Source organism: Salmo salar, chromosome ssa09, assembly GCF_905237065.1.
Source record: "Salmo salar chromosome ssa09, Ssal_v3.1, whole genome shotgun sequence".
NCBI classification, from domain to species: Eukaryota; Metazoa; Chordata; class Actinopteri; order Salmoniformes; family Salmonidae; genus Salmo; species Salmo salar.
This window is the reverse complement of record NC_059450.1, coordinates 67590741-67617957: the sequence shown is the minus strand read 5'-3', so window position 1 is coordinate 67617957 and position 27217 is coordinate 67590741. Positions and strand designations below refer to the sequence as shown.

Genomic DNA, 27217 nt, shown 5'->3' with positions numbered 1-27217 from the left:
TATAACCTGGGCCAGGAGTATTTCCTATAGAGTTGTTCCTGGTAAGGAGATACTCCTAGCCATAAGCATAGCACAGGATTGAAGATATTACAGATTTATATCATCAACAAATCAGTAGACTACAGTATCATAACATGTCGAGTAAGAAAGAGGCATCCTCGAGTTACTCCTTCACTCAGCCACTGACCACATACAGCACAGAGCTACAGATTCTAGATCCGTTTGGCATCATGTCTAGAACGAGAACCAACTTCTCTACTGGCATAATAAATGGGTAGTAATGGAGATAGCAATGCAGTGGTCCCAACAACAGGGCCTCACAGTACATCAATGGTTACAATGAGGTTTGTTTTATAAATTGGACTGCTGTCTTTTTCATAGTTTTGCCTGCTTTCGGGACCGGAAGACAGTAGATGCCAGTAGAATAGGCAATAAGTAACGGAAGCGAGAGGGAGAGAATGTCAAAAAAGTAAGATTGGTGAGAATGAGAGGACAACGGAGACAGAAAGACAATAAAGGAGAAAAGAGGAGTGGTTCATGTGAAGAAGCTGATGAGAGGCTGAAGGAACAGTCCCAGAGTTCCAGTGATACACACAGTCACAAACACCCACAGGAAGATCCTGTCAATCACCATGGCTACGTACTTCCAGTCATCTTCCACCTGGAGAGAGAAAGAGAGAGAGAGAGAGAATAGAGAGAGAATAGAGAGAGAATATAGAGAGAATATATATATATATAGAGAGAGAGAATAGAGAGAGAGAGAGAGAGAATAGAGAATAGAGAGCGAATAGAGAGAGAATAGAGAGAGAATATAGAGAGAATATATATATAGAGAGAGAGAATAGAGAGAGAGAGAGAGAGAATAGAGAGAGAATATATATATAGAGAGAGAATAGAGAGAAAGAGAGAGAGAGAGAATAGAGAGAGAGAGAATGGAGAGAGAGAATAGAGAGAAGGGGGGGAAAGGAGCTCATCAGAAGACAGGGAAGCACACAGGTCATTGAAGTCTATTGGAAATATCGTAAGACAAAGAAGGAAAATGATCTGAGGAAAGGGTTGAAGGTTCAAAAGGGTATTAATAAATGCACTCTCTCTCTCCTCTCTCTTTGCCTTTGACTTATTGTGAAAACACATCATTGACCTTTCTGAAAAGGCTGCGAGGACCACCGTGCTAAAAGATGTCGACGGTGTACTCACCACGATGTGCATTCCGCAAGAGAACGGGACAGACCGAGGGAGACAGAGAGAGAGAAAAAGACCAGTATTCCTTGAGCCCCTATAGCGTATACTGGAATTGGGTCAGCCCAGGTGTGTGTGTTTCTTGACATGTATGTGTGTTCCAGCAACCTGCTGTGGTCCACTGGTTATAGGGTGAAGTAATGCCATTGGGTGTATGGCTATTCTATTCTTTTCCACAAGAAAAGGGAAACCAGTGTTGAACAAACACCATTGTAAATACAACCTATATTTGTGTTTATTTATTTTCCATTTTGTAATTTAAATATTTGCACATCATTACAACAGTGTATATAGACATAATATGACATTTGAAATGTTTTTATGCTTTTGGAACTTTTGTGAGTGTAACGTTTACTGTTACATTTCTATTGTTTATTTCACTTTTGTTTATTATATATTTCACTTGCCTTGGCAAAGTAAACATATGTTTCCCATGCTGTCAAGGCTGTGGGTAACTGGTGAAAGGAGTCAGGCGCAGGAGAGCTGAGATGCGTGGACAAGGTATTTAATTCAAGAAAACACCAGTATAAAACACAATATTATGGTGCTGGAAAAATACCGGTACCACGAAATAAACGGGGGCGTAATAACAAAACCCGGTAACAATATACCAGCCGTCAGATACAGCCTTACAATAAAACAAACACGCACACAAACATGGGGGAATTGAAACCAGGTGTGTAAAAAACAAAGACAAAACAAATGGAAAATGAAAAGTGGATCGGTGATGGCTAGAAGGCAGGTGACGTCGACCGCCGAACGCCATTCGAACAAGGAGAGGGACCGATTCTGGCGGAAGTCATGACAGTACCCCCCCTCCCCCCCATTGACGCGCAGCTCCAGCAGTGCGCCGACACCGGCCTCGGGGACGACCCGGAGGGCGAGGCGCAGGGCGATCCGGATGGAGACGGTGGAACTCCCACAGGATCGAAGGGTCCAATACGTCCTCCACCGGCACCCAGCATCTCTCCTCCGGACCGTACCCCTCCCACTCCACGAGGTACTGAAGGCCCCTTGCCCGATGCCTCGAGTCCAGTATGGATCGGACTGCATACGCCGGGGCCCCCTCGATGTCCAGAGGGGGCGGAGGAACCTCCCGCACCTCAGACTCCTGGAGTGGACCAGCTACCACCGGCCTGAGGAGAGACACATGGAACGAGGAGTTAATACGGTAATATGGGGGAGCTGTAAACTGTAACAAACCTCGTTCAGTCTCCTCAGGACTTTGAATGGCCCCACAAACCGCAGACCCAGCTTCCGGCAGGGCAGGTGGAGGGGCAGGTTTCAGGTCGAGGGCCAGACCCGGTCCCCCGGTGTGAACACCGGGGCCTCACTGCGTTGACGGTCTGCGCTGGCTTTCTGATGCCTCATGGCCCGCTGAAGGTGCACATGAGCGGCGTCCCACGTCTCTTCCGAGTGCCTAAACCAGTCGTCCACCGCAGGAGCCTCAATCTGGCTCTGATGCCACGGCGCCAGAACCGGCTGGTACCCCAGTATGCACTGGAAAGGGGAGAGGTTGGTAGAGGAGTGGCGGAGCGAGTTCTGGGCCATCTCTGCCCAGGGTATGAACGCCGCCCACTCCCCCGGCCGGTCCTGGCAATAAGACCGCAGAAACCTACCCACATCCTGGTTTACTCTCTCCACCTGCCCGTTACTCTCGGGGTAAAAACCTGAGGTAAGGCTGACCGAGACCCCCAGACGTTCCATGAACGCCCTCCAGACCCTTGACGTGAACTGAGGACCTCGATCAGATACTATGTCCTTGGGCACACCGTAGTGCCGGAAGACGTGTGTAAACAGGGTCTCCGCAGTCTGTAGGGCTGTAGGGAGACCGGGCAAAGGGAGGAGATGGCAGGACTTAGAAAACTGATCCACAACGACCAGGATTGTGGTGTTACACTGTGAGGGAGGCAGATCCATCAGGAAGTCCACCAACAGGTGCGACCACGGCCGTTGTGGAACGGGTAAGGGTTGTAACTTCCCTCTGGGCAGGTGCCTAGGGGCCTTGCACTGGGCACACACTGAGCAGGAGGAAACATAAACCCTCACATCCTTAGCCAAGGTGGACCACCAGTACTTCCCACTAAGACAGCGCACTGTCCAACCGATGCCCGGATGACCGGAGGGGGGTGACGTGTGGGCCCAATAGACCAAACGGTCGCGGACAGCAAACTGAACGTACAGACGCCCAGCTGGACACTTGGTGGAGTGGGCTCTGTACATAACGCCTGCTCGATGTCCGCGTCCAGCTCCCACACTACCGGTGCCACCAGGCAAGAGGCCGGGAGTATGGGAGTGGGATCCATGGACCGCTCCTCTGTGTCATACATCCGGGACAGTGCGTCTGCCTTCGCGTTATGGGAAACTGGTCTGTAGGACAGGGTGAAAACAAAACGGGTAAAGAACATGGCCCACCTTGCCTGGCAAGGGTCCAGTCTCCTCGCCGCCTGAATGTACTCCAGATTGCGGTGGTCCGTCCATATGAGAAAAGGGTGTTTAGCCCCCTCAAGCCAATGTCTCCACGCCTTCAATGCCTTGACGACAGCCAACAACTCCCGGTCACCCACGTCATAGTTTTGCTCCGCTGGGCAGAGCTTCTTCGAAAAGTAGGCACGGGGCGGAGTTTTGGTGGCGTACCCGAGCGCTGAGAGAGCATGGCTCCTATCCCAGCCTCGGACGCGTCCACCTCCACTATGAACGCCAAAGAGGGATCCGGATGAGCCAGCACGGGAGCCGAGGTAAACAGAGCCCTCAGCTGACCAAAAGCCCTGTCCGCCTCAGCTGACCACTGCAAACACAACAGTCCCCCCTTCAGCAGTGAGGTAATGGGAGCCGCTACCTGACCAAAGCCCCGGATAAACCTCCGGTAGTAGCTGGCAAACCCTAGAAACCGCTGCACTTCCTTTACTGTGGTGGGAGTCGGCCAATTATGCATAGCTGTAATGCGGTCACTCTCCATCTCCACCCCTGAAGTGGAAATGCGGTACCCAAGGAAGGAGACGGACTGTTGGGAAAACAGGCATTTCTCAGCCTTGACGTACAGGTCATGCTCCAACAGTCGACCAAGCACCCTGCGCACCAGGGACACATGCTCGGCGCGTGTAGCGGAGTATATCAGAATGTCGTCGATATACACCGCTACACCCTGCCCGTGCAGGTCCCGGATAATCTCTTCTACAAAGGCCTGGAAGACTGATGGAGCATTCATCAACCCGTACGGCATGACGAGGTACTCAGAGTGCCCTGAGGTGGTACTAAATGCCGTCTTCCACTCCTCCCCCCCCCGGATACGCACCAGGTTGTAAGCGCTCCTGAGATCCAATTTTGTGAAGAAGCACGCCCCGTGCATTGACTCGATCGCACTGGCTATGAGAGGCAGCGGGTAACTGTACCTCACAGTGATTTGGTTGATGCCTCGATAGTCATACACAGGAGCAGACCTCCATCCTTATTCTTCACAAAAAAGAAACTCGAGGAGGCAGGTGAAGTGGAGGGCCGAATGTACCCCTGCCCCAGAAATTCGGAGACATATGTTTCCATAGCCGTCGTCTCCACTTGCGACAGGGGATGCACGTGACTCCTGGGAAGTGCTGCGTCTACCAGGAGATCTATCGCACAATCCCCCCGTCGATGGGGTGGTAATTGAGTCGCCTTCTTTTTACAGAAGGCGAGAGCCAAATCGGCATATTCAGAGGGGATGCGCACAGTGGAGACCTGGTCTGGACTTTCCACCGTAGTAGCACCGACGGAAACCCCTAAACACCTCCCTGAACACTTTTGTGACCACCCTGTGAGAACCCTCTGTTGCCACGAAATAGTGGGGTCATGACAGGCCAACCAGGGTAGGCCCAGCACCACGGGAAACACAGGACCCTCCTGCGTAACCATGCCCAGTGGAGCGGTGGCCTCCCTAATTAGCCCTGACCCTAATGGTCGACTATCTAGGGCGTGCACAGGGAAGGGCATATCCACAGGAACAATTGGGATCCCTAAACTATGGGCAAATGATCTGTCAATAAAATCCCCAGCTGCGCCTGAATCTACGAGCGCCTTATGCTGAGAATGCGAGGAAAACTCAGGAAAACTAATAAACAAAAACATGTGAGCAACAGGGGGTTCTGGGTGAGCCTGGTGCCGACTCACCTGGGGTGACACGAGAGTGCCCTGCCTGCTGCCTCGACTCCCAGAGGAACCTCCCCAGCACCAACCGGCAGTGTGCCCTCTGCGGCCATAGATGGTGCATGGAACGGCCCCTCCTCCGGTCGCCCTAAGTGCAGCACCTCCCAGCTCCATGGGCGCCGGAGCGGTGGTGCTGGGGGATGGAACCGACAGACCCAGATCTGGACGTCCGCGGGTAGCCAGCAGGTTATCCAGCCGGGTGGACAGGTCCACCAGCTGGTCGAATGTGAGAGTGGTGTTCCTGCAGGCCAAGTCCCGACGGAGGTCCTCGCGCAGACTGCACTGGTAGTGATCGATCAGGGCCCTGTCGTTCCATCCCGCGCCGGCGGCCAGGGTCCGGAATTCCAACGCGAACTCCTGTGCGCTCCTCGTCCCCTGCCTCAGGTGGACGAGACATTCACCCGCCGCTCTACCCTCAGGCGGATGGTCAAAGTCTGCACGGAAGCGACGGGTGAAATCCTCAGTGGTCCAACACAACTTATTATTCCCCCCATACGGCGTTGGCCCACTCCAGGCCTTTCCCTGAGAGGCAGGAGACGAGGGCGGCAATGCTCTCTCGGCCCGAAGGAGCCGGGTGGACGGTTGCCAGGTAGAGCTCTAGCTGGAGCAAGAACCCCCGACAACCCGCCGCCGTTCCATCATACTCCTTCGGGAGGGGGAGCCGTATCCCACTGGGCCCGGGTGAAGGAGGGGTGAGTGATGGTGAGACTGGTGGTGCTGGTGGAGCTGGTGGAGACACTGGAGGGACTCCTCTTCTCTCCCAGCGCTCCATGGTTTGTAGCACGCGATCCATGGCGCTGCTGAGTTGCTGCAGCATGGCAGTGTGCTGCTGGACTCGCTCCTCAACCCCTACTGCTGGGGCACCTGCTCCTGCTGACTCCATTCCTTGTGGTGCGTGTTTCTGTCAAGGCTGTGGGTAACTGGTGAAAGGAGTCAGGCGCAGGAGAGCTGAGATGCGTGGACAAGGTATTTAATTCAAGGAAACACCAGTATAAAACACAATACTATGGTGCTGGAAAATACCGGTACCACGAAATAAACGGGTGTAATAACAAAACCCGGTAACAATATACCAGCCGTCAGATACAGCCTTACAATAAAACAAACACGCATACAAACATGGGGGAAACCAGAGGGTTAAATAATGAACATGTAATGGGGGAATTGATACCAGGTGTGTAAAAAACAAAGACAAAACAAATGGAAAATGAAAAGTGGATCGGTGATGGCTAGAAGGCCGGTGATGTCGACCGCCGAACGCCGCTTGAACAAGGAGAGGGACCAACTCCGGCGGAAGTCATGACACATGCCAATAAACCCCTTAAAGTGAAATTGACAGAAGAGTACTAAAGCTTTCTCACAAACAACTTTACACTCCATGTAAAATGGTTTAACAGTTTAGATTAAACCAGGTTGAAACCAGAAATAATACCCCATGGAGGTATGCTCTCTATCAGAGAATACACTGCCTCAGCTGGGTCTGTTTGTGTCACGCCCGCTCCCACTCTCCCTCTGTGGCGCTCGAGGGCGCCAGGCTGCCCAGCACTACGCACACCTGCTTCCCTCGTCACGCTCATCAGCGATTCATTGCACTCACCTGTGAGTCACTCACTGTTGTGCAGCATGCGCCAGAGGATTTAATTACAGTATGGAATTCACAACTAAATGTTTGTCACCTAGATATCTTATAGCTATTAAGTTAACTGTCTAAAATGTGTTAAATGCTCTGCAGTTGTGCATTTGGTTTGCTAATTTAGTAGCTAGTTAGCTATCTAGCTAAGTGGTTAGCTTCTTCCAAAATCAGGCATTCGTTTGGTAACAGCAGAGAATCCCCTCCTGAAGAGCCTTGCTGGCTAATGTTTGTTTTGTGCATGCAGAAAACTATGAGTAGCATTTTTGAGTTACTTGTATGCTTGTATATTTTAGGTCAGAAAATGTAGAAAAAGTTAGCAATGCGCTTGTTAGCACTTAGTTAGCATTCTCTATGGGATTTTACATGTACTTGTTAGCACTGCTAACCTTCAGATTACAGAGTGAGGTTTGGAAACAGTGCCCCTTGTGTTCAGTGGCGTTATTACCGAATATGCCGGTATAGCACAAGGTCAGTATGAAGGTATGACAATCTGGATACGGCCCAAGCCTAGTGTGTGTGTGTGTGTGTGTGTGTGTGTGTGTGTGTGTGTGTGTGTGTGTGTGTGTGTGTGTGTGTGTGTGTGTGTGTGTGTGTGTGTGTATGGCAGTGTGCATGGCTGTGGAATTTCAAGAATGCATGACCCAGCACATTTGGTAATTCCATTTAGCTGAAGTCCAATAACTGCTTGTATTATATATACCACTTCCACTGGGCAAGCTGCAAGAGGGTGAATGACTATTAGGAATGTAATCCAAAATCTCAGCTCACCGAGAATTACACTGCAGAGCATTTCTCTGTAGTTACTGTGTAATAACTTGGTAATAACCAATAACTGAAGAACAGGTAACGCTGTAATAACTATGTAATAACCAGTAACTGAAGCACAGGTAACGCTGTAATAACTATGTAATAACCAATAAATGAAGACCAGGTAACGCTGTAATAACTATATAATAACCAATAACTGAAGAACAGGTAACTCTGTAATAACTATGTAATAACCAATAACTGAAGAACAGGTAACGCTGTAATAACTTTGTAATAACCAATAACTGAAGAACAGGTAACTCTGTAATAACTTAATAATAACCAATAACTGAAGAACAGATAACTCTGTAATAACTATGTAATAACCAATAGCTGAAGAACAGATAAACTCTAAAAACAATGTAATAGCCACAAGAAAGAGCACTTAACTCTCTAATAATGAGGTAATAACCAATAACTTTAATTGCTGTTTGATCTGGCTTTGGAATTTAGCGTTTTTACCGGCACCTGGTTTTGTTTTCGCCCAACGTTTTTTGTTCAGCTTTTCACTTTGGACATTTTTATCTGCTTCACCATGCACCTGTCTGCTAAGGTTGAACACCACCTCTCCTACTCAGCTTCCCAACAAAAGCTTCTGCCATTGTCTGCTGCACTGCTCCTTGGATCCAACCTGGCAATCTGCTCCTGTCTGCTCTGGCTTGTCTCCCCCTGTCTGGTACAGGTACCCCTGCCATAGAGTGTTCAGAACACTGACGTTAACCTTTCTGGTTATAAACGTTTTTGGCAAGACAGATCTTCCAAAGGTGGTGGAGTAGCAATCTTTACCAAGGAACACCTTCAGTGCTCGGTTGTCTCCACCAAGTCTATTAGATTTCCTGGCTTTAAGCATTCAGCTTTTAAATAACTCTTTGTTGACTGTTTCTGGGTGTTATCGTCCACCATCAGCACCGGCCTGTACCCTACCTGCCCTAAGCTCTCTCCTGGCCCCTTACACTAAGTCTGAATTTGTCATGCTAGGTGACCTAAACTGGGAAATGCTTAAACCACCTAACCAAGTCTAAAAACAATGGGACTCCCTAAATCTCTCTCTGATTATTAATAATCCCACAAGGTGAAACTCCAAACACCCATAAAAGGCTACTCTCCTTGACGTTATCCTCACAAAAAAATCCTGATTGGTATCAGTCTGTTGTTTTCTGTAATGACCTTTCTGTTCGACCGTGATCTGGCAGAGTTACTCGACCTCAAGGACACCATTAGGTGAATGGCTCGGGCACACAAATATTCAGGTTTACTGGCTATCGTTCAGGGAAATGAGAAATAAGTGCACTCAGGCTATCTGGAAAGGCAAAGTTAGTTACTTTAAGAAGCAGTTCTCTTTCTGTGGGTCTAACCTCAATAAATTCTGGAAAACGGTGAAAGACCTGGAGAATAAACCCTCCTCCTCACAGCTGTCCATGTCCCTTAATGTTGATGATGTGGTTGTTATTGACAAGGAGCGTATGGCTGAGTTCTTTAATTACCACTTCATTAAGTCAGGATTTCTAATTTGGCTCAGCCATGCCTCCTTGCCCGTCCAACACTTCCTCATCTCCCAGCCCTTCTAATGCAACAAGCCCTGATGCTCCTCCCTCTTTCCCCCCTGCCCGCTACACAGCGTCTCCCTACAGGTGGTCACTGAGTCTGAGGCCCTAAAGGAGCTCCTTAAACTTGACCCCAAAAAAACATCTGGGTCAGATGGTTTATTTCCTTTTTTCTTTAAGGTTGCAGCCCCTATCTCTCGCCTTTTTAACTCTGCCTCTCCTCTCTGGGGAGGTTCCCAGTGCTTGTAAGGGAGCCATGGTGCATCAAGCTGATCATAACTGTTATAGGCCAATTTCTATCTTGCCCTGTTTATCAAAAGTGTTGGAAAAACTTGACTGGCTTTCTTGGTGTCTATAGTATTCTCTCTGGTATGCAATCTAGTTTCTGCTCAGGTTGTGGATGTGTCACTGCAACCTTAAAGGTCCTTAATGATGTCACCGCTGCCCTTGATTCTAAGCAATGGTGTGCTGCTGTTTTGATAGACTTTGCCAAAGCGTTTGATACAGTAGACCATTCCATTCTTGTGGGTGGCTAAAGACTATTGGTGTCTCTGACAGGTCTTTGGCCTGGTTTGCTAACTACCTCTCTCAAAGAGTGCAGTGTGTAAAGTCAGAACACCTGCTGTCTCAGCCACTGCCTGTCACCAAGGGAGCACCCCAAGCTCGATCCTAGGTCCCACACTCTTCTCAAATTACATCAACAACATAGCTCAGGCAATAGAAGGCTCTCTCATCCATTTATATGCAGATGATACAGTCTTATACTCAGCTGACCCCTCCCTGGATGTTGTGTTAAATGCTCTACAACAAATCTTTCTTAGTGTCCAACAAGCTTTCTCTGCCCTTAACCTTGTTCAGAACACCTCCATATGGTTCGGTAAGAAGAATCCTGTTAAAGGTCGCCAAAGCACACACATCCCTGGGTCGTTCCTCTTTTCAGTTTGCTGCAGCTAGTGACTGGAAAGAGCTGCAAAATACGGTCGAACTGGACAGTTTTATCTCCATCTCTACATTCAAAGACTCAATCATGGACACTCTTACTGACACTTGTGGCTGCTTCGAGTGACATATCGTTGTCTCTACCTGTTCGTACCATGTTTGTGCTGCTGCCATGTTGTGCTGCTGCCATGTTGTGCTGCTGCCATGTTGTGCTGCTACCATGTTGTTTTCATGTTGTGTTGCTGCCATGCTATGTTGTCATGTGTTGCTGCCATGCTGTGTTGTTGTCTTAGGACTCTCTTTATGTAGTGTTGTGGTGTCTCTCTTGTTGTAATGTGTGTTTTGCCCTATTTTTACATTTTTAATCACAGCCCCCTTCCCCGCAAGAGGCCTTTTGCCTCTTGGTAGGCCGTCACTGTAAATAAGAATTTGTTCTTAATTGTCTTGCCTAGTTAAATAAAGGTTAAATAAAAATTGACAAAATTTAAAGAACAGGTAACTCTGTAATAACAATGTAATATCCAATAACTCAAGCACAGATAACTCTGTAATAACGATGTAATAACCACAAGGAAGAGAATTTCACTCTGTAAAACAATGTAATAACCCAAAGAGTCCTACCTCTTTGGCCTTGTTGCGTGTTCTCATGTTCTCAGCGATGTACTTGACACTCTCGATGGCCTGTTTGATCTCTGGTGACACCACGGAGAAGGCCACCACTGCGTTGACATTGGGCGGGCTGCTGAGCGCTCGGGGCAGTTTGGATAGGTCCGGATCAGAGGGGGCAGGAGGGGGCACCACCGGGGGTACGGTGGGGATGGGCACCTCTTTCCCCTTACAGGGGAAATTCGGCTTGTTCTGCACTTCGCCGTACTCCACACAGTTCATTGCCCCCGCCTGTCCTGTTTCGGCGGTGACCGCACCCCCGTCCACCTGCACACACCCGCCCCCTATTCCTCCCCCAATGCTGTTCTTCCTCTTCTTCCCCGTTCCACTCGCTCCTCCTCCTACACCCCCATCTCCAATACTCCCACCTCCTGTTCCATCTCCTCTCCCACTCCCCAAGGAGGGGCAGCCCTGGTCTACAGGCCTCCTCATGAGCAGCACCTTGGGCAGCAACCCCAGGAACACAGACCGGACCCACGCCGGCATGGTGTGGGTCATAGGCGTACGGTAGTGGACGTTCAGCACAAACACGGTGATGACGATGGAGAGGGTGACGAAGATCATGGTGAAGAGGAGGTACTCCCCGATGAGAGGGATGACCAGAGACGTAGACGGGATGGTCTCAGTGATGACCAGGAGGAACACAGTGAGGGACAGGAGGACAGAGATACAGAGGGTCACCTTCTCTCCACAGTCAGAGGGGAGGTAGAAGACGAGGACGGTGAGGAAGGAGATGAGGAGACAAGGGATGATGAGGTTGATGGTGTAGAAGAGAGGCAAGCGTCTGATGTAGAAAGAGTAGGTGATGTCTGGGTAGATCTCCTCACAGCAGTTGTACTTGATGTCGTGTTTGTAGCCCGGCGCGTCGATGATCTCCCACTCGCCACTCTCCCAGAAGTCCTTGAGGTTCACCTATGGGGAGATAATAGTATGTCAACCATAAAGCAGAGCCAGGGGAGTTGTATCCTAGAAGGAGATAAAGAGGGCTTCGACTGAGATTACGTCATAAAAAAGACCAGGAAGTAATTACGGTTGAAATTGACTAAGAAAACCATAAAGCCACATTTAATTAGCCAACAAATATAACCCATTAATTTAATGTGGCTAACTAGCTAGCAAACGAGTTAGTAAACTAACTATCCAGTGGGATTACTGACCTTTGACCCTATGAGCACTAGGTCAATCTTGGCCTTGTCGTAGGTCCAGGAGCCAAACTTCATGGAGCAGTTCTGGTAGTCGAAGGGGAAGTAAGTGATGTCCATGGGGCAGGAGGATTTAAAGATGGCGGGGGGGATCCAGGTGATGGTGCCGTCAAACTTCAGCAGAGCTTTGGTCTTGTCCTCAACCAGGAAATCTCCCACAGCACTGAAGAGAGGGGAGATATGATAGCGTGGCATTTATCACTGATGGCAAAAAAAACACTGAAGAGGAGAAAATGGGTGATGGTTAGCATAGCATGTAGCAGTGATGGATAAAAAAAACACCCCCAGAACTGGAGAGGAGACAATGGGTGATGGTTAGCGTAGCATTTAGCACTGATGGCTAAAAAGCAACAAGAGAACATAATAACATGGGCTCAACTTTGATTTTAGAAGTGGGGGGGGCATAATTAATATTATTAATATTTATTTTAATCCAGTTAAATAAACACTCCAAACAGCCTACCCGACCACTTGGAGGCGTCCGCATCGTCCCAAAGCACACCGTTGCCTCGTTTTGTATCACATTCCAATTATAAAACTGGGGGGGGGGGAAATGCAACAATGCCCCCCCGCCCGTCCCCCACCCATCCCCAGTGAAGGTTGTGTCCCTGCAAAATAATGTACAGAGTTAAGAGATTGAGCTCACTTGTTGTAGAGGACGATGTCCGGCCTCCATATCTTATTGGAGGGCACACGAATGAACTCAAGTCCGTCATACTCGATGGGAACCCATTTCAGTTTGTAGTCATTCCAGACCTGCAACAAAACATTTAACAGTGCTTTAACTGGGGTACTAAGGGGTATAGACTAAACTTCCTAGATCAGATAACTTGACTTACATGTCTCAGCCATAAATTGGTCTCCATAATCTGATTGACTTCATCCTGACAAGAAATAGAAAAAATATGTACATGAAGTCATAGCCTGTAAGTAATTAGGTCAAATAAACAGGCAAAGTGATATCCTTATTTTCTCCAGTAATGATGCAGTAATGAGTAATGAGTCTCACCACTTTGACCAGTTGGGATATGGAGACCTCAAACTCCACGGTGACAGGGTCAGAGACATTCTCCACTGGTCTGATGAACTGGTTGTATCGCCTGAATAAATTCCTGAACAGCCTGTCCTCCCCCTTAGATGACAAACAGCCTGAGAGGAGAGGGGGGGAGGAGGAAGAGGGAGAGACAGTGTGAGAGAGAGAGAGAGAGAGAGAGAGAGAGAGGGAGAGGGAGAGGGAGAGAGAAGGAGAGGAGAGAACAAAGATAATCTTCACTTGAGCAGTCCTTTTACAAAATAGTAGGGTGGTTTTTTAAATCATTACCATAAAGAGATTGTCCCTTGTCAGGCTTTAACGAAGGGGACTTTGAGGTGAACTTGAGTTTTTCATCACTTTGTCCACATTAAGGTTTTAATCAATGGCTCTTTGCTGCGGATGGAGAGAAAGTAGAAAGTTGTGGCTGATTGAACTATGGTGTGTGAAGAGTCTCACATTGGAGCTGTTTCTACGTAGCAAGGCAAGTGGAAGCTTTTAGCAAATCCCGCCAGACTGGAACGCAGTGTGTGTGTGTGTGTGTGTGTGTGTGTGTGTGTGTGTGTGTGTGTGTTGTCTACCCGACTCTGTTAAATTCTGAGTGTACCTGGCAAAATCGGAATGAAGGTCATTTAGTGACATGCAAAAAAACTCCCCCGCTGGTGACTTGGCTGCCGGGACGATGCATGGAACCCACGCCTGTCCGAGCAGAAAATCATGCCTCACTTGGGACATCCCTCCACCCCTCTCCACCCCCGCCTCGGCCCCGGCTTCAAAGGACACCAGTCTCTTAATTCCCCCCTCTCTCTCTCTCTCTCTCTCTCTCTAACCTTCATTCTCCCTCTCTTCTTCTCAATTTCCTCTTCTTGCCCACCCACTCTCTTCCTTCATTCTTTCCCTCTCTCTCTCTCCTTCCTTTCCGTCCATCTCTCTCATGGTTAATTGAACACAGCCTTTGAAAGACCACCAGTCTCTCTTCGCTCTCCCCAGTCTGCACACTCCAGAGTCAGCTGTCTGTCAGTCTGTCTTTCTGTTGCTGCACCAGTAGACAACTAACACCAGTAGAATATAGATACTGGGACCAGTGGATGTGAGCATCAGTGCATCACCCCTCCATTCTGTGACCAGAGAGTAGAGTGAACACCAAATGGCTGAACACATTTAGCGACTGAAAGTGAAAACAGGGCAAAAACACCAAGACATTTCCTGGTGTTAATGAATAAAATATGGTCTTTTAGGGGACGCTTTTATCCAAGTCTTGCAGTTAACATGTATTTAGTGGGTTACATAATACAATATAATTATAATACAGACAGGTATTGAACCCACAATGCTGCTTGTACTGTTCCAACCAAATGAGAGCCACACGTCTCCTTTATCCGTACCAGTCAGATGTTTAGATCGCTCCTGAAAAACATGGGTCCGATTTAACTTAGAACCTTATTGACTAAGAAGTCAGTGGGAAATTCAGCTCAAAACAGCTCAAAACAGTTTGAGAAGTGAGATCTAGAAGAGAACTGCCAGTTAAAACACACACCCACAAACACACACACACACACACACACACACACACACACACACACACACACACACACACACACACACACACACACACACACACACACACACACACACACACACACACACTCACCGTTCTGTACTCTACTGACTGAGCCAGTTACATACACTACATGGCCAAAAGTATGTAGACAACTGCTCTTCGAACATCTCGTTCCAAAATCCTGGGCATTAATATGGAGTTGGTATCCCCTTTGCTGCAATAACAGCCTCCACTCTTCTAGGAAGGCTTTCCACTAGATGTTGGAACATTGCTGTGGGGACTTGCTTCCATTCAGCCACAAGAGCATTAGTGAGGTCGGGCACTGATGTTGGGAGATAAGGCCTGGCTCGCAGTCGGCGTTCCAATTCATCCCAAAGGTGCTCAACGGGGTTGTGGCCAGGCCTCTGTGCAGGCCTTTCACACCGACCTCGACAGACCATTTCTGTATGGACCTCGCTTTGTGCACTGGGGCATTGTCATACTGAAACAGGAAAGGGCCTTCCCCAAACTTTTGCCACAACGTTGGAAGCACAGATATGTCTAGAAGTCATTGTATGCTGTAGCGTTAAGATTTTACTTCACTGGAACTAAGGGGCCTAGCCCGAACCATGAAAAACCATGAAAAACTGCCCCAGACCATTATCCCTCCTCCACCAAACTTTACAGTTGGCACTATGCATTGGAGTAGGTAGCGTTCTCCTGGCATCCGCCAAACCCAGATTTGTCCGTCAGACTGCCAATTGGTGAAGCGTGATTCATCACTCCAGAGAACGCATTTCCACTGATCCAGAGTCCAATGGCGGTGAGTTTTACACCACACCAGCCGACGCTTGTGGCTGCTCGGTCATGGAAACCCATTTCATGAAGCTCCCGACAAACAGTTCTTGTGTTGACGTTGCTTCCAGAGGTAGTTTGGAACTCGGTGAGTGTTGCAACCGAGGACAGACAATGTTTACGCACTACGCGCGTCAGCGCTTGGCGGTCCTGCTCTGTGAACTGGTGTGGCCTACCACTTTGCGGTTGTGCAGTTGTTGCTCCTAGACATTTCCGCTTCACAACAGCACTTACAATTGAACTGGGCAGCTCTAGCAGGGCAGAAATTTGACGAACGGACTTGTTGGGAAAGGTGGCATCCTATGATGACCTTGAAAGTCACTGAGCTCTTCAGTAAGGCGATTCTACTGCCAATGTTTGTCTATGGAGATTGCATGGCGGTGTACTCGATTTTATACACCTGTCAGCAACGGGTGTGGCTGAAATAGCCGAATCCACTCAATTGAAGGGGTGTCCACATACTTTTATATATATAGTGTACCACTCAACTTCTGGCGTACATTATCACACACACACGGGCCTGGAATTCAGACACACAACACTTGGTCCTTCAAACATGACCTGGCTCAAAACTGTCTTGTCATCTTGTACATCTTGAAAGGATGTTGAAGACGGTAGCAGATGATTTGGGGATTTCTCTTTGGCCAATGTGACTCTGGTGTGCTCAAATGGTAACATGATGAGTAGAATTTCAACATGAGTCGTCTCACTGATGTCGTTTTCACTCAAGATCTATTCAGTCCTTTTAGGTCATACAGTCCTTGTGCCAATGTCCATTAACAGATCTCTTTATGGTTTTTATATGTTTTTATATATGTCAAGCATATACGTATATGCTCTCTAACTATTGCCAACTCCTAATGGAATTGTCTTATAAAACATGTTAGGCTTGACAATGGAGTTAGCAAAAGCTATGTGACTGTTTAATCTACCTTAGTTGAATACACTGACTGTAAGTCACTCTAGATAAGAGCATCTGCTAAATGACCAAAATTAAAATAGGCTCATATGTCAAATGTGGCTAAATGTGGCTCAAACGTCTCCTCAAATCTTCTATCATTTTCCACAGCAGCCAGTCCCTAAATCTCCATGTAAAAGTAATAAACTCTGAAGAAGTTTGTAAGATCACAAAGTTTCCCGAGGTCACTTTAAGCGGTGCCGAGCGCTGCTGAGTCTTAGAGCTTAATGAAAAAGCCGCTCTCCAGAGAGAGCAAAGTGGACGGCTGTAATTTCTGCTTTCGCTACCTGCCGACGTTAAAACACAGCACTGGTCCCTGATTGGCTGCGCTCTGAGAACCTCGTTTAAGTCCCTAATTGGGTAGGGGAAACGAGGGCAATTATAATCTGTTCATTAACTGGACCTTTTGTTCACACTGAAAAATAAAATTAATATATTTCCTCCGCTTCTTCCTTTCTTCCCCCTCCTTCATCCTTTCTTCCCCCTCCTTCATCCTTCTTCCTTTCTTTCTTAATCTCTGTGTGGATTGGAAGGTTTCTTACATCACATAGATTTAACAATAGCTTCTCACTTTTTAACTTCTGGTGACATCCCTGTGATAGAAACAGGCAGCCTTCCTATTAAACGTGGGTCAGTCAAGACGCAAGGATGTGTGTTTGTGCTGTATGGAAACAGAAACACTCAGAAACAGAGGTGTAGATATGATTGAGGAAGAGCACGAGGACTTGGGTCCTCCTACTGATTCACCAACTCTTCATCCCGAATCTCAGTCCAGATAAACTAAGACTAACCCTCGGAGAGACAGCTCTTCGAAAAAAACTAAGTGGACACATAGAGGTCCGTTCAAACGGGGCACATAGATTTGCAGTTAAGAAGCCAAACAGTGTTCAACTCTGTGTTAACGGAGCAGAGAGCTCTAGAGACATGAAGCCTCATTGGCTGAGAGCCCTTTGATCAGGCGAGCGCTTGACAATGATAGACCACGAGGCGTGAGGCTGCGTATCACACGCTCCCAAGGAACTAATTACGTCCAATAATAAGCTGAAGGCTCTGATGTGTGTGTGTGTGTGTGTGTGTGTGTGTGTGTGTGTGTGTGTGTGTGTGTGTGTGTGTGTGTGTGTGTGTGTGTGTGTGTGTGTGTGTGTGTGTGTGTGTGTGTGTGTGTGTGTGTGTGTGTGTGTGCGTGAGCGAGTGTGTGCGTGTGTGTGATTGTGCGTGCGTGCGTGCGTGCGTTTGTGAGCGAGAGTGAGAGGGAGAGAAGGGGAGAAAGACAGAGGGAGAGAGAGAGAAAGAAGAGAGGAGATAGCGTTTGTTGTCTTCAGAGTGTTACATTGGGTCTGTCTGGGACATGCTTTATGATTCCCTAGAGGAATGAGTGTGACTAGTGGATGTGTGACCATCCAATCAAGCAGAGTGTGCGCCTGCGTGTGTGTCTCAGCAAACATGCGTGCGCGCGCACATTCACGTGTGTGGCCTCTCTGTCCATCCACCCTTGATTACCATACACCCCATACTGCTCCCCTGTTGCACGCAGAATGTCACAGTAAGGAGCTGATGCTAATGTCTGCTAGCCAACTATTTAGCAACCCTGCTAACTGAGGTCATTGGGAGTTTATTGCGTATCTCTAACAACAACAAAAACTCCATTCCCTGTTCCAAAAATGAACCTCTCACACTCCAACTGCCCCACGCCAGGGACACACGCTCAGAGACACACGCCAGGGACACACGCTCAGAGACACACGCCAGGGACACACGCTCAGGGACACACGCCAGGGACACACGCTCAGAGACACACGCCAGGGACACACGCTCAGAGACACACGCCAGGGACACACGCTCAGGGACACACGCTCAGGGACACACGCTCAGAGACACACGCCAGGGACACACGCTCAAGGACACACGCTCAGGGACACACGCCAGGGACACACGCTCAGAGACACACGCCAGGGACACACGCTCAGAGACACACGCCAGGGACACACGCTCAGAGACACACGCCAGGGACACACGCTCAGAGACACACGCCAGGGACACACGCTCAGGGACACACGCCAGGAACACACGCTCAGAGACACACGCCAGGGACACACGCCCCGGTGACACACGCCAGGAACACACGCTCAGAGACACACGCCAGGGACACACGCTCAGAGACACACGCCAGGGACACACGCTCAGAGACACACGCCAGGGACACACGCTCAGAGACACACGCCAGGAACACACGCTCAGAGACACACGCCAGGGACACACGCTCAGAGACACACGCCAGGAACACACGCTCAGGGACACACGCCAGGAACACACGCTCAGAGACACACGCCAGGAACACACGCTCAGAGACACACGCCAGGGACACACGCTCAGAGACACACGCCAGGAACACACGCTCAGGGACACACGCCAGGAACACACGCTCAGAGACACACGCCAGGAACACACGCTCAGAGACACACGCTCAGGGACACACGCCCCGGTGACACACGCCAGGGACACACGCTCAGAGACACACGCCAGGGACACACGCCAGGAACACACGCTCAGGGACACACGCCAGGAACACACGCTCAGAGACACACGCCAGGGACACACGCTCAGAGACACACGCCAGGAACACACGCTCAGGGACACACGCCAGGAACACACGCTCAGAGACACACGCCAGGAACACACGCTCAGAGACACACGCCAGGGACACACGCTCAGAGACACACGCCAGGAACACACGCTCAGGGACACACGCCAGGAACACACGCTCAGAGACACACGCCAGGAACACACGCTCAGAGACACACGCTCAGGGACACACGCCCCGGTGACACACGCCAGGGACACACGCTCAGAGACACTCGCACGGCAGTTTACTTCGATGGGATTCCACAGGAGATGTACACTCTTAGAAAAAAAGGGTTCGCTGTCCCCATAAGAGAACTCTTTTTGGTTCCAGGAAGAACCCTTTTGACTTCCATGTAGAACCCTCAGTGGGAAGGGTTCTAACTCTAACCAAAAAGGGTTCTTCAAAGGGTTCTCCTATGGGGACAGCCGAAGAATCCCTTTTAGGTTCTAGATAGCATATTTTTTTTCTAAGAGTGTAATCTGGGTAATCTGAACTGCCACACACAACAGCATCTACAGACTTCACAAATGTGTGGGACATGAACGCACGCAGTGAGTACTGTTGAGTTGAATGCACAGTGGCGTATGCATCATGATTCATAAATGTCTGTACGCAGCCAAGCCGCGGTAATGCAATTAGGAGTGGAGGTCGAGGTCGAGTTTCTCCGAACATACTAAACATTCTGAATATGGAGTGAGGGAGTGAACAGAACTAACATCCATAAAGGCATGCTGTGTCTATAAGTACCGAGGCCAGTATTGGCCACTTAGCTAAATGCATGGCTACTAATGTTGGCCACAGTGCAACTAGAAAGGACATTTGCACAATCTGCATGAATTTTAACCATTGGTCCACTTAACATTGCCTGCCCTGTGTGTGTATGCGTGTGTGTGTGTGTGTGCGTGTGTGCGTGTGTGCGTGCGTGTGTGTGCGTGTGTCTAAGACCAAAGGGTCGCTAATACACACACACACACGCAAAAACGCACACACAAACCCACGTAGACACACACACACCATGAAAAGGCAAATTGGGCGGCAGTTTTACTGTAGGGGTTGGTGGAGAGGCACCTCTGAGAAGCGCAGCACTGCTTTGCAAGGGTCCAGACATAAGGCTGGGGCTGGATGTAAGGGTTCGGAAAGGGTTGGTGAAGATGAAGTTATTTGATTTGGCCCATTGGAACCAACAGGCAGAACTTGCGTCTGTGTATAGGCACTGTATTGGTTCAAATGCTACTAACGGGAGATTGCATGCACCTGCGTGTTAAGACAAAACTTGCTAGCAACCAAAAACCCACAAGAATAAACCAGCAGATCAGTTGATCTCATGTTACCGTGTCAAGCGAGTTTAATTCCAGACGGCTGTGTCTAGGTACTGTATTCACGCCCCCAATGAATAATCATCAGAGCCGGTACCGAAAGACTGAAAAACAGCTTCTATCTCCAGGCCATCAGACTGTTGAACAGCCATCGCGCCATGTCCTGTAGTAGGAGATAGACTCACACACACAAGCTCACACACAAAGCAGACTCCTGTACTCGCATGTAGACTCACACACACGTGCATAAGCCCATGCTCACAAACACAAGCACACACACACACACACACACACACACACACACACACACACACACACACACACACACACACACACACACACACACACACACACACACACACACACACACACACACACACACACACACAGCCAACACTGCTGTTCCATGTAAATAGAGACATTAAACACTGGACACTCCCCTTAACATTTTTCACATTGGATATTCATATACTGTATTCTCACATAGCTCATTCTAATATATATACTAATGTACATTCCATTTTTGTTACACTACTTATACACACCACATATGTACCTACTGAATTCTTCATGGTAATAAATCTACTGCTGTATATGTCATTCTTACTATATACTGTGCAATCAGAAAGTATTCACATCCCTTGGCTTTTTCCACAATTTGTTACATTACAGCCTTATTCTAAAATAGATTAAATAAATAAATTTCCCTCATCAATCTACACACAATACCTCGTAATGATAAAGCGAAAACAGGTTTTTAGAAATTTTGGAAAATGTATTAAACATAAAACAAACAGAAATACCTTATTAACATAAGTATTCAGACCCTTTACTATGAGACTCGAACTTGAGCTCAGGTGCATCCTGTTTCCATTGATCATCCATGAGATGTTTCAACAACTTGATTGGAGTCCACCTGTGGTAAATTCAATTGATTGGACATGATTTGGAAAGGAACACACATGACTATATGAGGTCCAACAGTTGACAGGGCATGTCAGAGCAAAAACCATGAGGTCAAAGGGATTGTCATTGTCGCTCAGAGACAGGATTGTGTCAAGGCACAGATCTGAAAAAGGGTACCAAAACATTTCTGCAGCATTGAAGGTCCCCAAGAACACAGTGGCCTCCATCATTCTTAAATGGAAGAAGTTTGGAACCACCAAGACTCTTCTTAGTGCTGCCCGCCCAGCCAAACTCAACAACCGGAGGAGAAAGGTCTTGGTCAGGGAGGTGACCAAGAACCCAATGGTCCCTCTGACAGAGCTCTAGAGTTCCTCTGTGGAGATGGAAGAACCTTCCAGAAGGACAACCATCTCTGCAGCACTCCACCAATCAGGCCTTTATGGTAGAGTGGCCAGACGGAAGCCACTCCTCAGTAAAAAGCACATGACAAACCGCTTGGAGTTTGCCAAAGGCACTTAAAGGACTCTCAGACCATGATAAACAAGATTCTCTGGTCTGATGAAACCAAGATTGAACTCTTTGGCCTGGATGCCAAGTGTCACGTCTGGAGGAAACCTGCCACCATCCATACAGTGAAGCATGGTGGTGGCAGCATAATGCTGTGGGGATGTTTTTCAGCAGCAGAGACTGGGAGACTAGTCAGAATCAAGGGAAAGATGAACGGAGCAAAGTACAGAGATCCTTGATGAAAACCTGCTTCAGAGCGCTCAGGACCTCAGACTGGGGGAAGGATTCACCTTCCAACAGGACAACGACCCTAAGCACACAGCCAAGACAACATAGGAATAGCTTCGGGACAAGTCTCTGAATGTCCTTAAGTGGCCCAGCCAGAGCCTGGACTTGATCCCGATCTAACATCTCTGGAGGGACCTGAAAATAGCTCTGCAGCGACGCTCCCATCCAATCTGACAGAGCTTTAGAGGATCTGCAGAGAAGAATGGGAGAAACTCCCCAAATACAGGTGTGCCAAGCATGTAGTGTCATACCCAAGAGGACTTGAGGCTGCAATCACTGCCAAAGGTGCATCAACAAAGTACTGAGTAAATGGTCTGAATACTTATATAAATGTAATATTTCCGTTTTTTTAATACATTTGCAAAAATTTCTATAAACCTGTATTTGCTTTGTCATTATGGGGATATTGTGTGTAGATTGATGAGGGGGGAAATTATTTAATACATTTTAGAATAAGGCTGTAACGTAACAAAATTTGGGAAGAGTCAAGGGGTCTGAATACTTTCCAAATTCACTGTATGTTCGTCTTTATATGCATAGCTTGCATTTAGATCAATGATAGTGTTATTTGGGTTGTTAATTGGATTCATTCTGACATTCTTGATTTCTTGTTTCTAGTTTTTGATTATATATTATTTGTTTACTTGTTTGAAATGTTACTGCACTGTTAGGAGCTAGTAACACGAGCATTTTGCTGCACCTGTTACAACATCTGCTAAACTGTGTATGCGACAAATAAACTTAGATTTTATTTAATATCGACCTATCAGGAACATTGAGAATCACAAGGCTGGTAATTAATCTAAAATAGTTCATACCTAATACTCTAAAATACCAAAAATAAATGAATTACTGAGAAATAACTTTATTTCCGTTGTACTGAATGATTAAGAAATTGTCACGACTTCCGCCGAAGTTGGTGCCTCTCCTTGTTCGGGCGGCGTTCGGCGGTCAACGTCACCGGCTTTCTAGCTGCCACCGATCTACATTTCTTTTTCCATTTGTTTTGTCTTGATTGTACACACCTGGTTCCCAATCCGTTATAATTTATTCCCTATTTAACCCTCTGGTTCCCACATGGTTTTGTGCGTGTTTGTTCTTTGTTTAGTGTTCTAGACTTCTGTGCGCTGGTGTGTTTTTCCCTGCGTGGAAATTATTGTTGTTTCTTTTCGAGTAAAGTATGTATTTTACTCAGTTCTGTGTCCTGCGCCTGACTCCGTCCTACCGCTGCACACAGACACCTGACAGAAATAGTTAAATCACTCCTTAGTCTGCTCGAGAGAGAGAGATCACCTGGAGATAAAATATCCAACAATGGTTGCAATAGGCCCATAGGCTTTACTAGGCTTAGGTTTCAGTCTAGGCGCAGAGGTAAGGCATAGACTGAGGTTTGAGTTTAGTAAGACCAGAAGTAGGACTTTGGGAGTAGACTCTTTATAAAACACTCTTTGAATATTATGAATACACATAACTCTGACTGCCTCTTTCCAGTGTATCTATCTGTCCTTCCTTACTTCCAAATTCCCTCATCCAGCCTCTGTCCCTCACTATATATACCTCAAATCCATTGATTGCAGGATCAGCAATTCCTCTGTTACAGAGGAGACAATACCTGTTGTAATGCCTCAGTATGGGAGGCTGGATGGACCCCCTCTGAGGTGTACTGTAATGTACACTCTAATCTACACATTGACCAGGATACAGCCCTGACTGAGACAAAGCCCACACATTCACCACGCTGCCTGGGTGGAGGGGACAGGGGGGAGGCAGAGGGGAAGGAAGAGAGAGAGGAGGGGAGAGGTAGGCAGAGGGGGGAGAAAGAGAGAGAGGAGGGGAGAGGTAGACAGAGGGGGGAGGAAGAGAGAGAGGAGGGGAGAGGTAGGCAGAGGGGGAGGAAGAGAGGAAGGAGGGGAGAGGTAAGCAGAGGGGGAGGAAGAGAGAGAGGAGAGGTAGGCAGAGGGGGGAGGAAGAGAGAGAGGAGGGGAGAGGTAGGCAGAGGGGGGAGGAAGAGAGAGAGGAGGGGAGAGGTAGGCAGATGGGGAGAAAGAGAGAGAGGAGGGGAGAGGTAGGCAGAGGGGGGAGGAAGAGAGGGAGGAGGGGAGAGGGAGGCAGAGGGAGGAGAAAGAGAGAGAAGAGAGGTAGGCAGAGGGGGGAGGAAGAGAGAGAGGAGGGGAGAGGTAGGCAGAGGGGGGAGGAAGAGAGAGAGGAGGGGAGAGGTAGGCAGAGGGGGAGGAAGAGAGAGAGGAGGGGAGAGGTAGGCAGAAGGGGAGGAAGAGAGAGGAGAGGAGGTAGGCAAAGGGGGGAGGAAGAAAGAGAGGAGGGGAGAGGTAGGCAGAGGGGGAAGGAAGAGAGAGAGGAAGGTAGAGGTAGGCAGACAAGTGAGTCCATATAATTAAATATAACTATTTATTTGAATGAAATGTAATATAGCTCTGTATCCATGTTAATGTCAAATAGCACAAGTCACCCAGACAGCACCCAAGATGAAAACCTACTCTAAAAGACAAGCTGTCCCCATAGGAGAACCCTTTTGGTTCCAGGTAGAACCCTTCTTGGTTCCATGTAAAACCCTCTGTGGAAAGTGTTCTACATGGAACCCAAAAGCATTCTACCTGGAACTAAAAGGGTTGTACTTGGAACCAAAAAGGGTTCTTCAAAGGGTTCTCCTATGGGTTATCCTATGGGGACAGCTGAAGAACCCTTTTGGAACCTTTTTTCTAAGAGTGTATCTAAAAGTAAAAGCAGGAGAAAATCTTCATGAGACTTTTATTTATTATTTTCAAAGGGTTCTCCTATGGGGACAGCTGAATAACCCTTTTAGGTTCGAGCACCTTCTTTCTAAGAGTGTAATCTGGATAATGTGATGCCAGTTGGATAGCCTAGAACCAGTATATTACCGTAAACCACTTGGCAAAGTTTTATAATAACACCATATCTGTCCTGCACCTGTCCAGAACAGGTCAAGGACAATACTGAAGTAAACACAGGTGGTTTTACAGAGACCTTCTTCTCATAAACCCACTTCCTCCTGACTCCCACTAACACCACTGGAGAGAGTTGTGAGACCCAGTCTCTCACAGGCTGCTACAGTGGGACCACAGACAGAAGGGAAAACCCAGATAAGCCACAGGAGCTCTAAAGCTGAAGCATCCGTTTAGAACGTTTTCTCATCACCACATATGGTAGTGAGAGGAAGTCCAGTCACTGTTAGTGGGAGAGGATGGAATTAGGTGAAACTGGTCCGACATTCTACACATTTTTCGATGAAACATCTGATCTCAATGCATTTTTCTGTTCCCAAAAACTAGAATCTGTTACAAACACACTGCACTAAATTTTATAGACTTGACGCTTTGCCAAAATGTCAAAAAAAATTGCATTGTTTAGGACTGCAAGGTGGAATGCACAAGCCCACTACGCAAATACATGCTACAACGCGCCAATAGGATCTCGCAAGCTTGTGCTTGGTTTTGTCCATCTCCTTGCTTGTTCTGCCCACTGTACGTAATTTGCTCCCACTGTAAACGACACAGATGAACTACAGTATCTTGCGTTAGTTATAAATATCCTTGGTGGGACTGTAAAGCACTTAGCCCCTGTCCCCTGGGAAGTCTGCAGGGAGCAGGTTTAGAACAGACACACAGGATCAGAACGCCTTAACCAACCCACGAGGATGAGGGTCTTACATGAAGGGTCTTACACACACACGGAGAGAGAAAGACACACAAACAACATATTGAGAGATGGATAGAACCAGAACCAGCCCTGGGCACCGAGATGAGAACAAAGGACAGAACGCTGTGGCACGGGACAGAAGAGAACAGAGTGGAACAGCAGAATTGACTAAACAGAACAACAGAGCATGATGGAACAATAAAGTTACAGAAGAAGAGAACAGACCAGACATGGACCTATAGAATGCAGAGAGATAAAATGAGACGTAGGAGTACCTCACCCCAAACAGTCCAGATTACATGCACGTGTGAGTCTAACCACAGCTCTGAAATGGACCGTTATATTTAACTCAGGTATAGACAAACCCGTGTGTATGATGCACAATGTTCAAGGCTAGGGTCGACTACATGCAGCTTAGTTCGGTTTGGAAACATAACGCGTGAATGCACACGGTGCGGATGGGTTGTCTATGGCAGCTCGAGGGCAGACGTTGGCCTACTGTATAGTATATTAATGACGTGCCATATCACCAGCGCTGCTCATCCCCTGGGATAACGATCCGTAGCCTGCGCATACCGTTATATTATGTTTATCTGAATAGACAGCGTTGCGATTTTGACCAACTTTTGTTGCATATAAAAAAATATATATTTATGAGGTTAAGTTTATTCTCCAAGTTAGGCTACCACAGAATCGCACGCAAAGACTGTTACTTCGGTTGAAAAGCTAAAACATACCAACACAGCAATCTTTACAATGTATTTCGTGAATTTCTGTCGGGAGATGTTTCCTATGGGACATGCTGCGGATTGAAAGACGGGGTTTCTAGTGCGTCGCACAATCAGAAGGAACACCCCAGCAATAACTTCAACTGTTTACAAGACAGAACACACATAAATAGCATAAACAATTGATGTATGGGTGTAACGAATAGCTTATATTATACTATGCGAGGTCTGCAGTAGCGCTCAGCTCTCTTCTGTTGGTTCAGCTCTCCCCAAACTCTCCCGACATCCCCACGTCTTCACAAAGCTCCTCTTACCTTGCGCTGTCAGGACCACCAGCAGAAGCACCACGGTGACTATTCCGGAAGGATTCATCTACACCTCCGTGCTCTGGGAATGTCTCGTATATTAAAAAAAAGTAGGACAATTTGGTAAACAGACAGCAGGAGTCGATTGGTAAAATTTAGAGCGATATATTTCTGGGCGCTGCGCATGGGGAGGTTGATGTCAGCGCGCGCTCTCCGACATTGAGAAGTTCGGTTGTCCCGCCCCCACCTTCGGCGCAACCTCACGCGCCAGTGTGGT

At 47.9% G+C, this 27217-nt stretch overlaps 1 protein-coding gene across 1 annotated transcript; it reads right to left on the bottom strand.

The window, feature by feature from the left end:
- Nucleotides 1-27217, bottom strand: LOC106611788 (neuronal acetylcholine receptor subunit alpha-3). The gene is made up of 7 exons (XM_014212374.2): nucleotides 26950-27217; nucleotides 13219-13358; nucleotides 13049-13093; nucleotides 12856-12965; nucleotides 12165-12372; nucleotides 10963-11919; nucleotides 1-661 (listed from the first exon to the last, which is right to left on the bottom strand). Exons 1-7 carry the CDS (start codon nucleotides 27005-27007, stop codon nucleotides 536-538), a joined length of 1644 nt encoding a protein of 547 aa, XP_014067849.1. The 5' UTR covers nucleotides 27008-27217; the 3' UTR covers nucleotides 1-535.

What these genes read in the sequence shown, in the direction of transcription:
- LOC106611788 (XM_014212374.2), bottom strand. Translation starts at nt 27,007, where the DNA reads ATGAATCCTTCCGGAATAGTCACCGTGGTGCTTCTGCTGGTGGTCCTG. An exon ending in GGTGGTCCTGACAGCGCAAG is followed by an intron (nt 13,359 to 26,949) that starts GTAAGAGGAGCT and finishes CTCTCCTCTCAG; the next exon opens with GCTGTTTGTCATCTAAGGGG. An exon ending in TATCCCAACTGGTCAAAGTG is followed by an intron (nt 13,094 to 13,218) that starts GTGAGACTCATT and finishes ATTTCTTGTCAG; the next exon opens with GATGAAGTCAATCAGATTAT.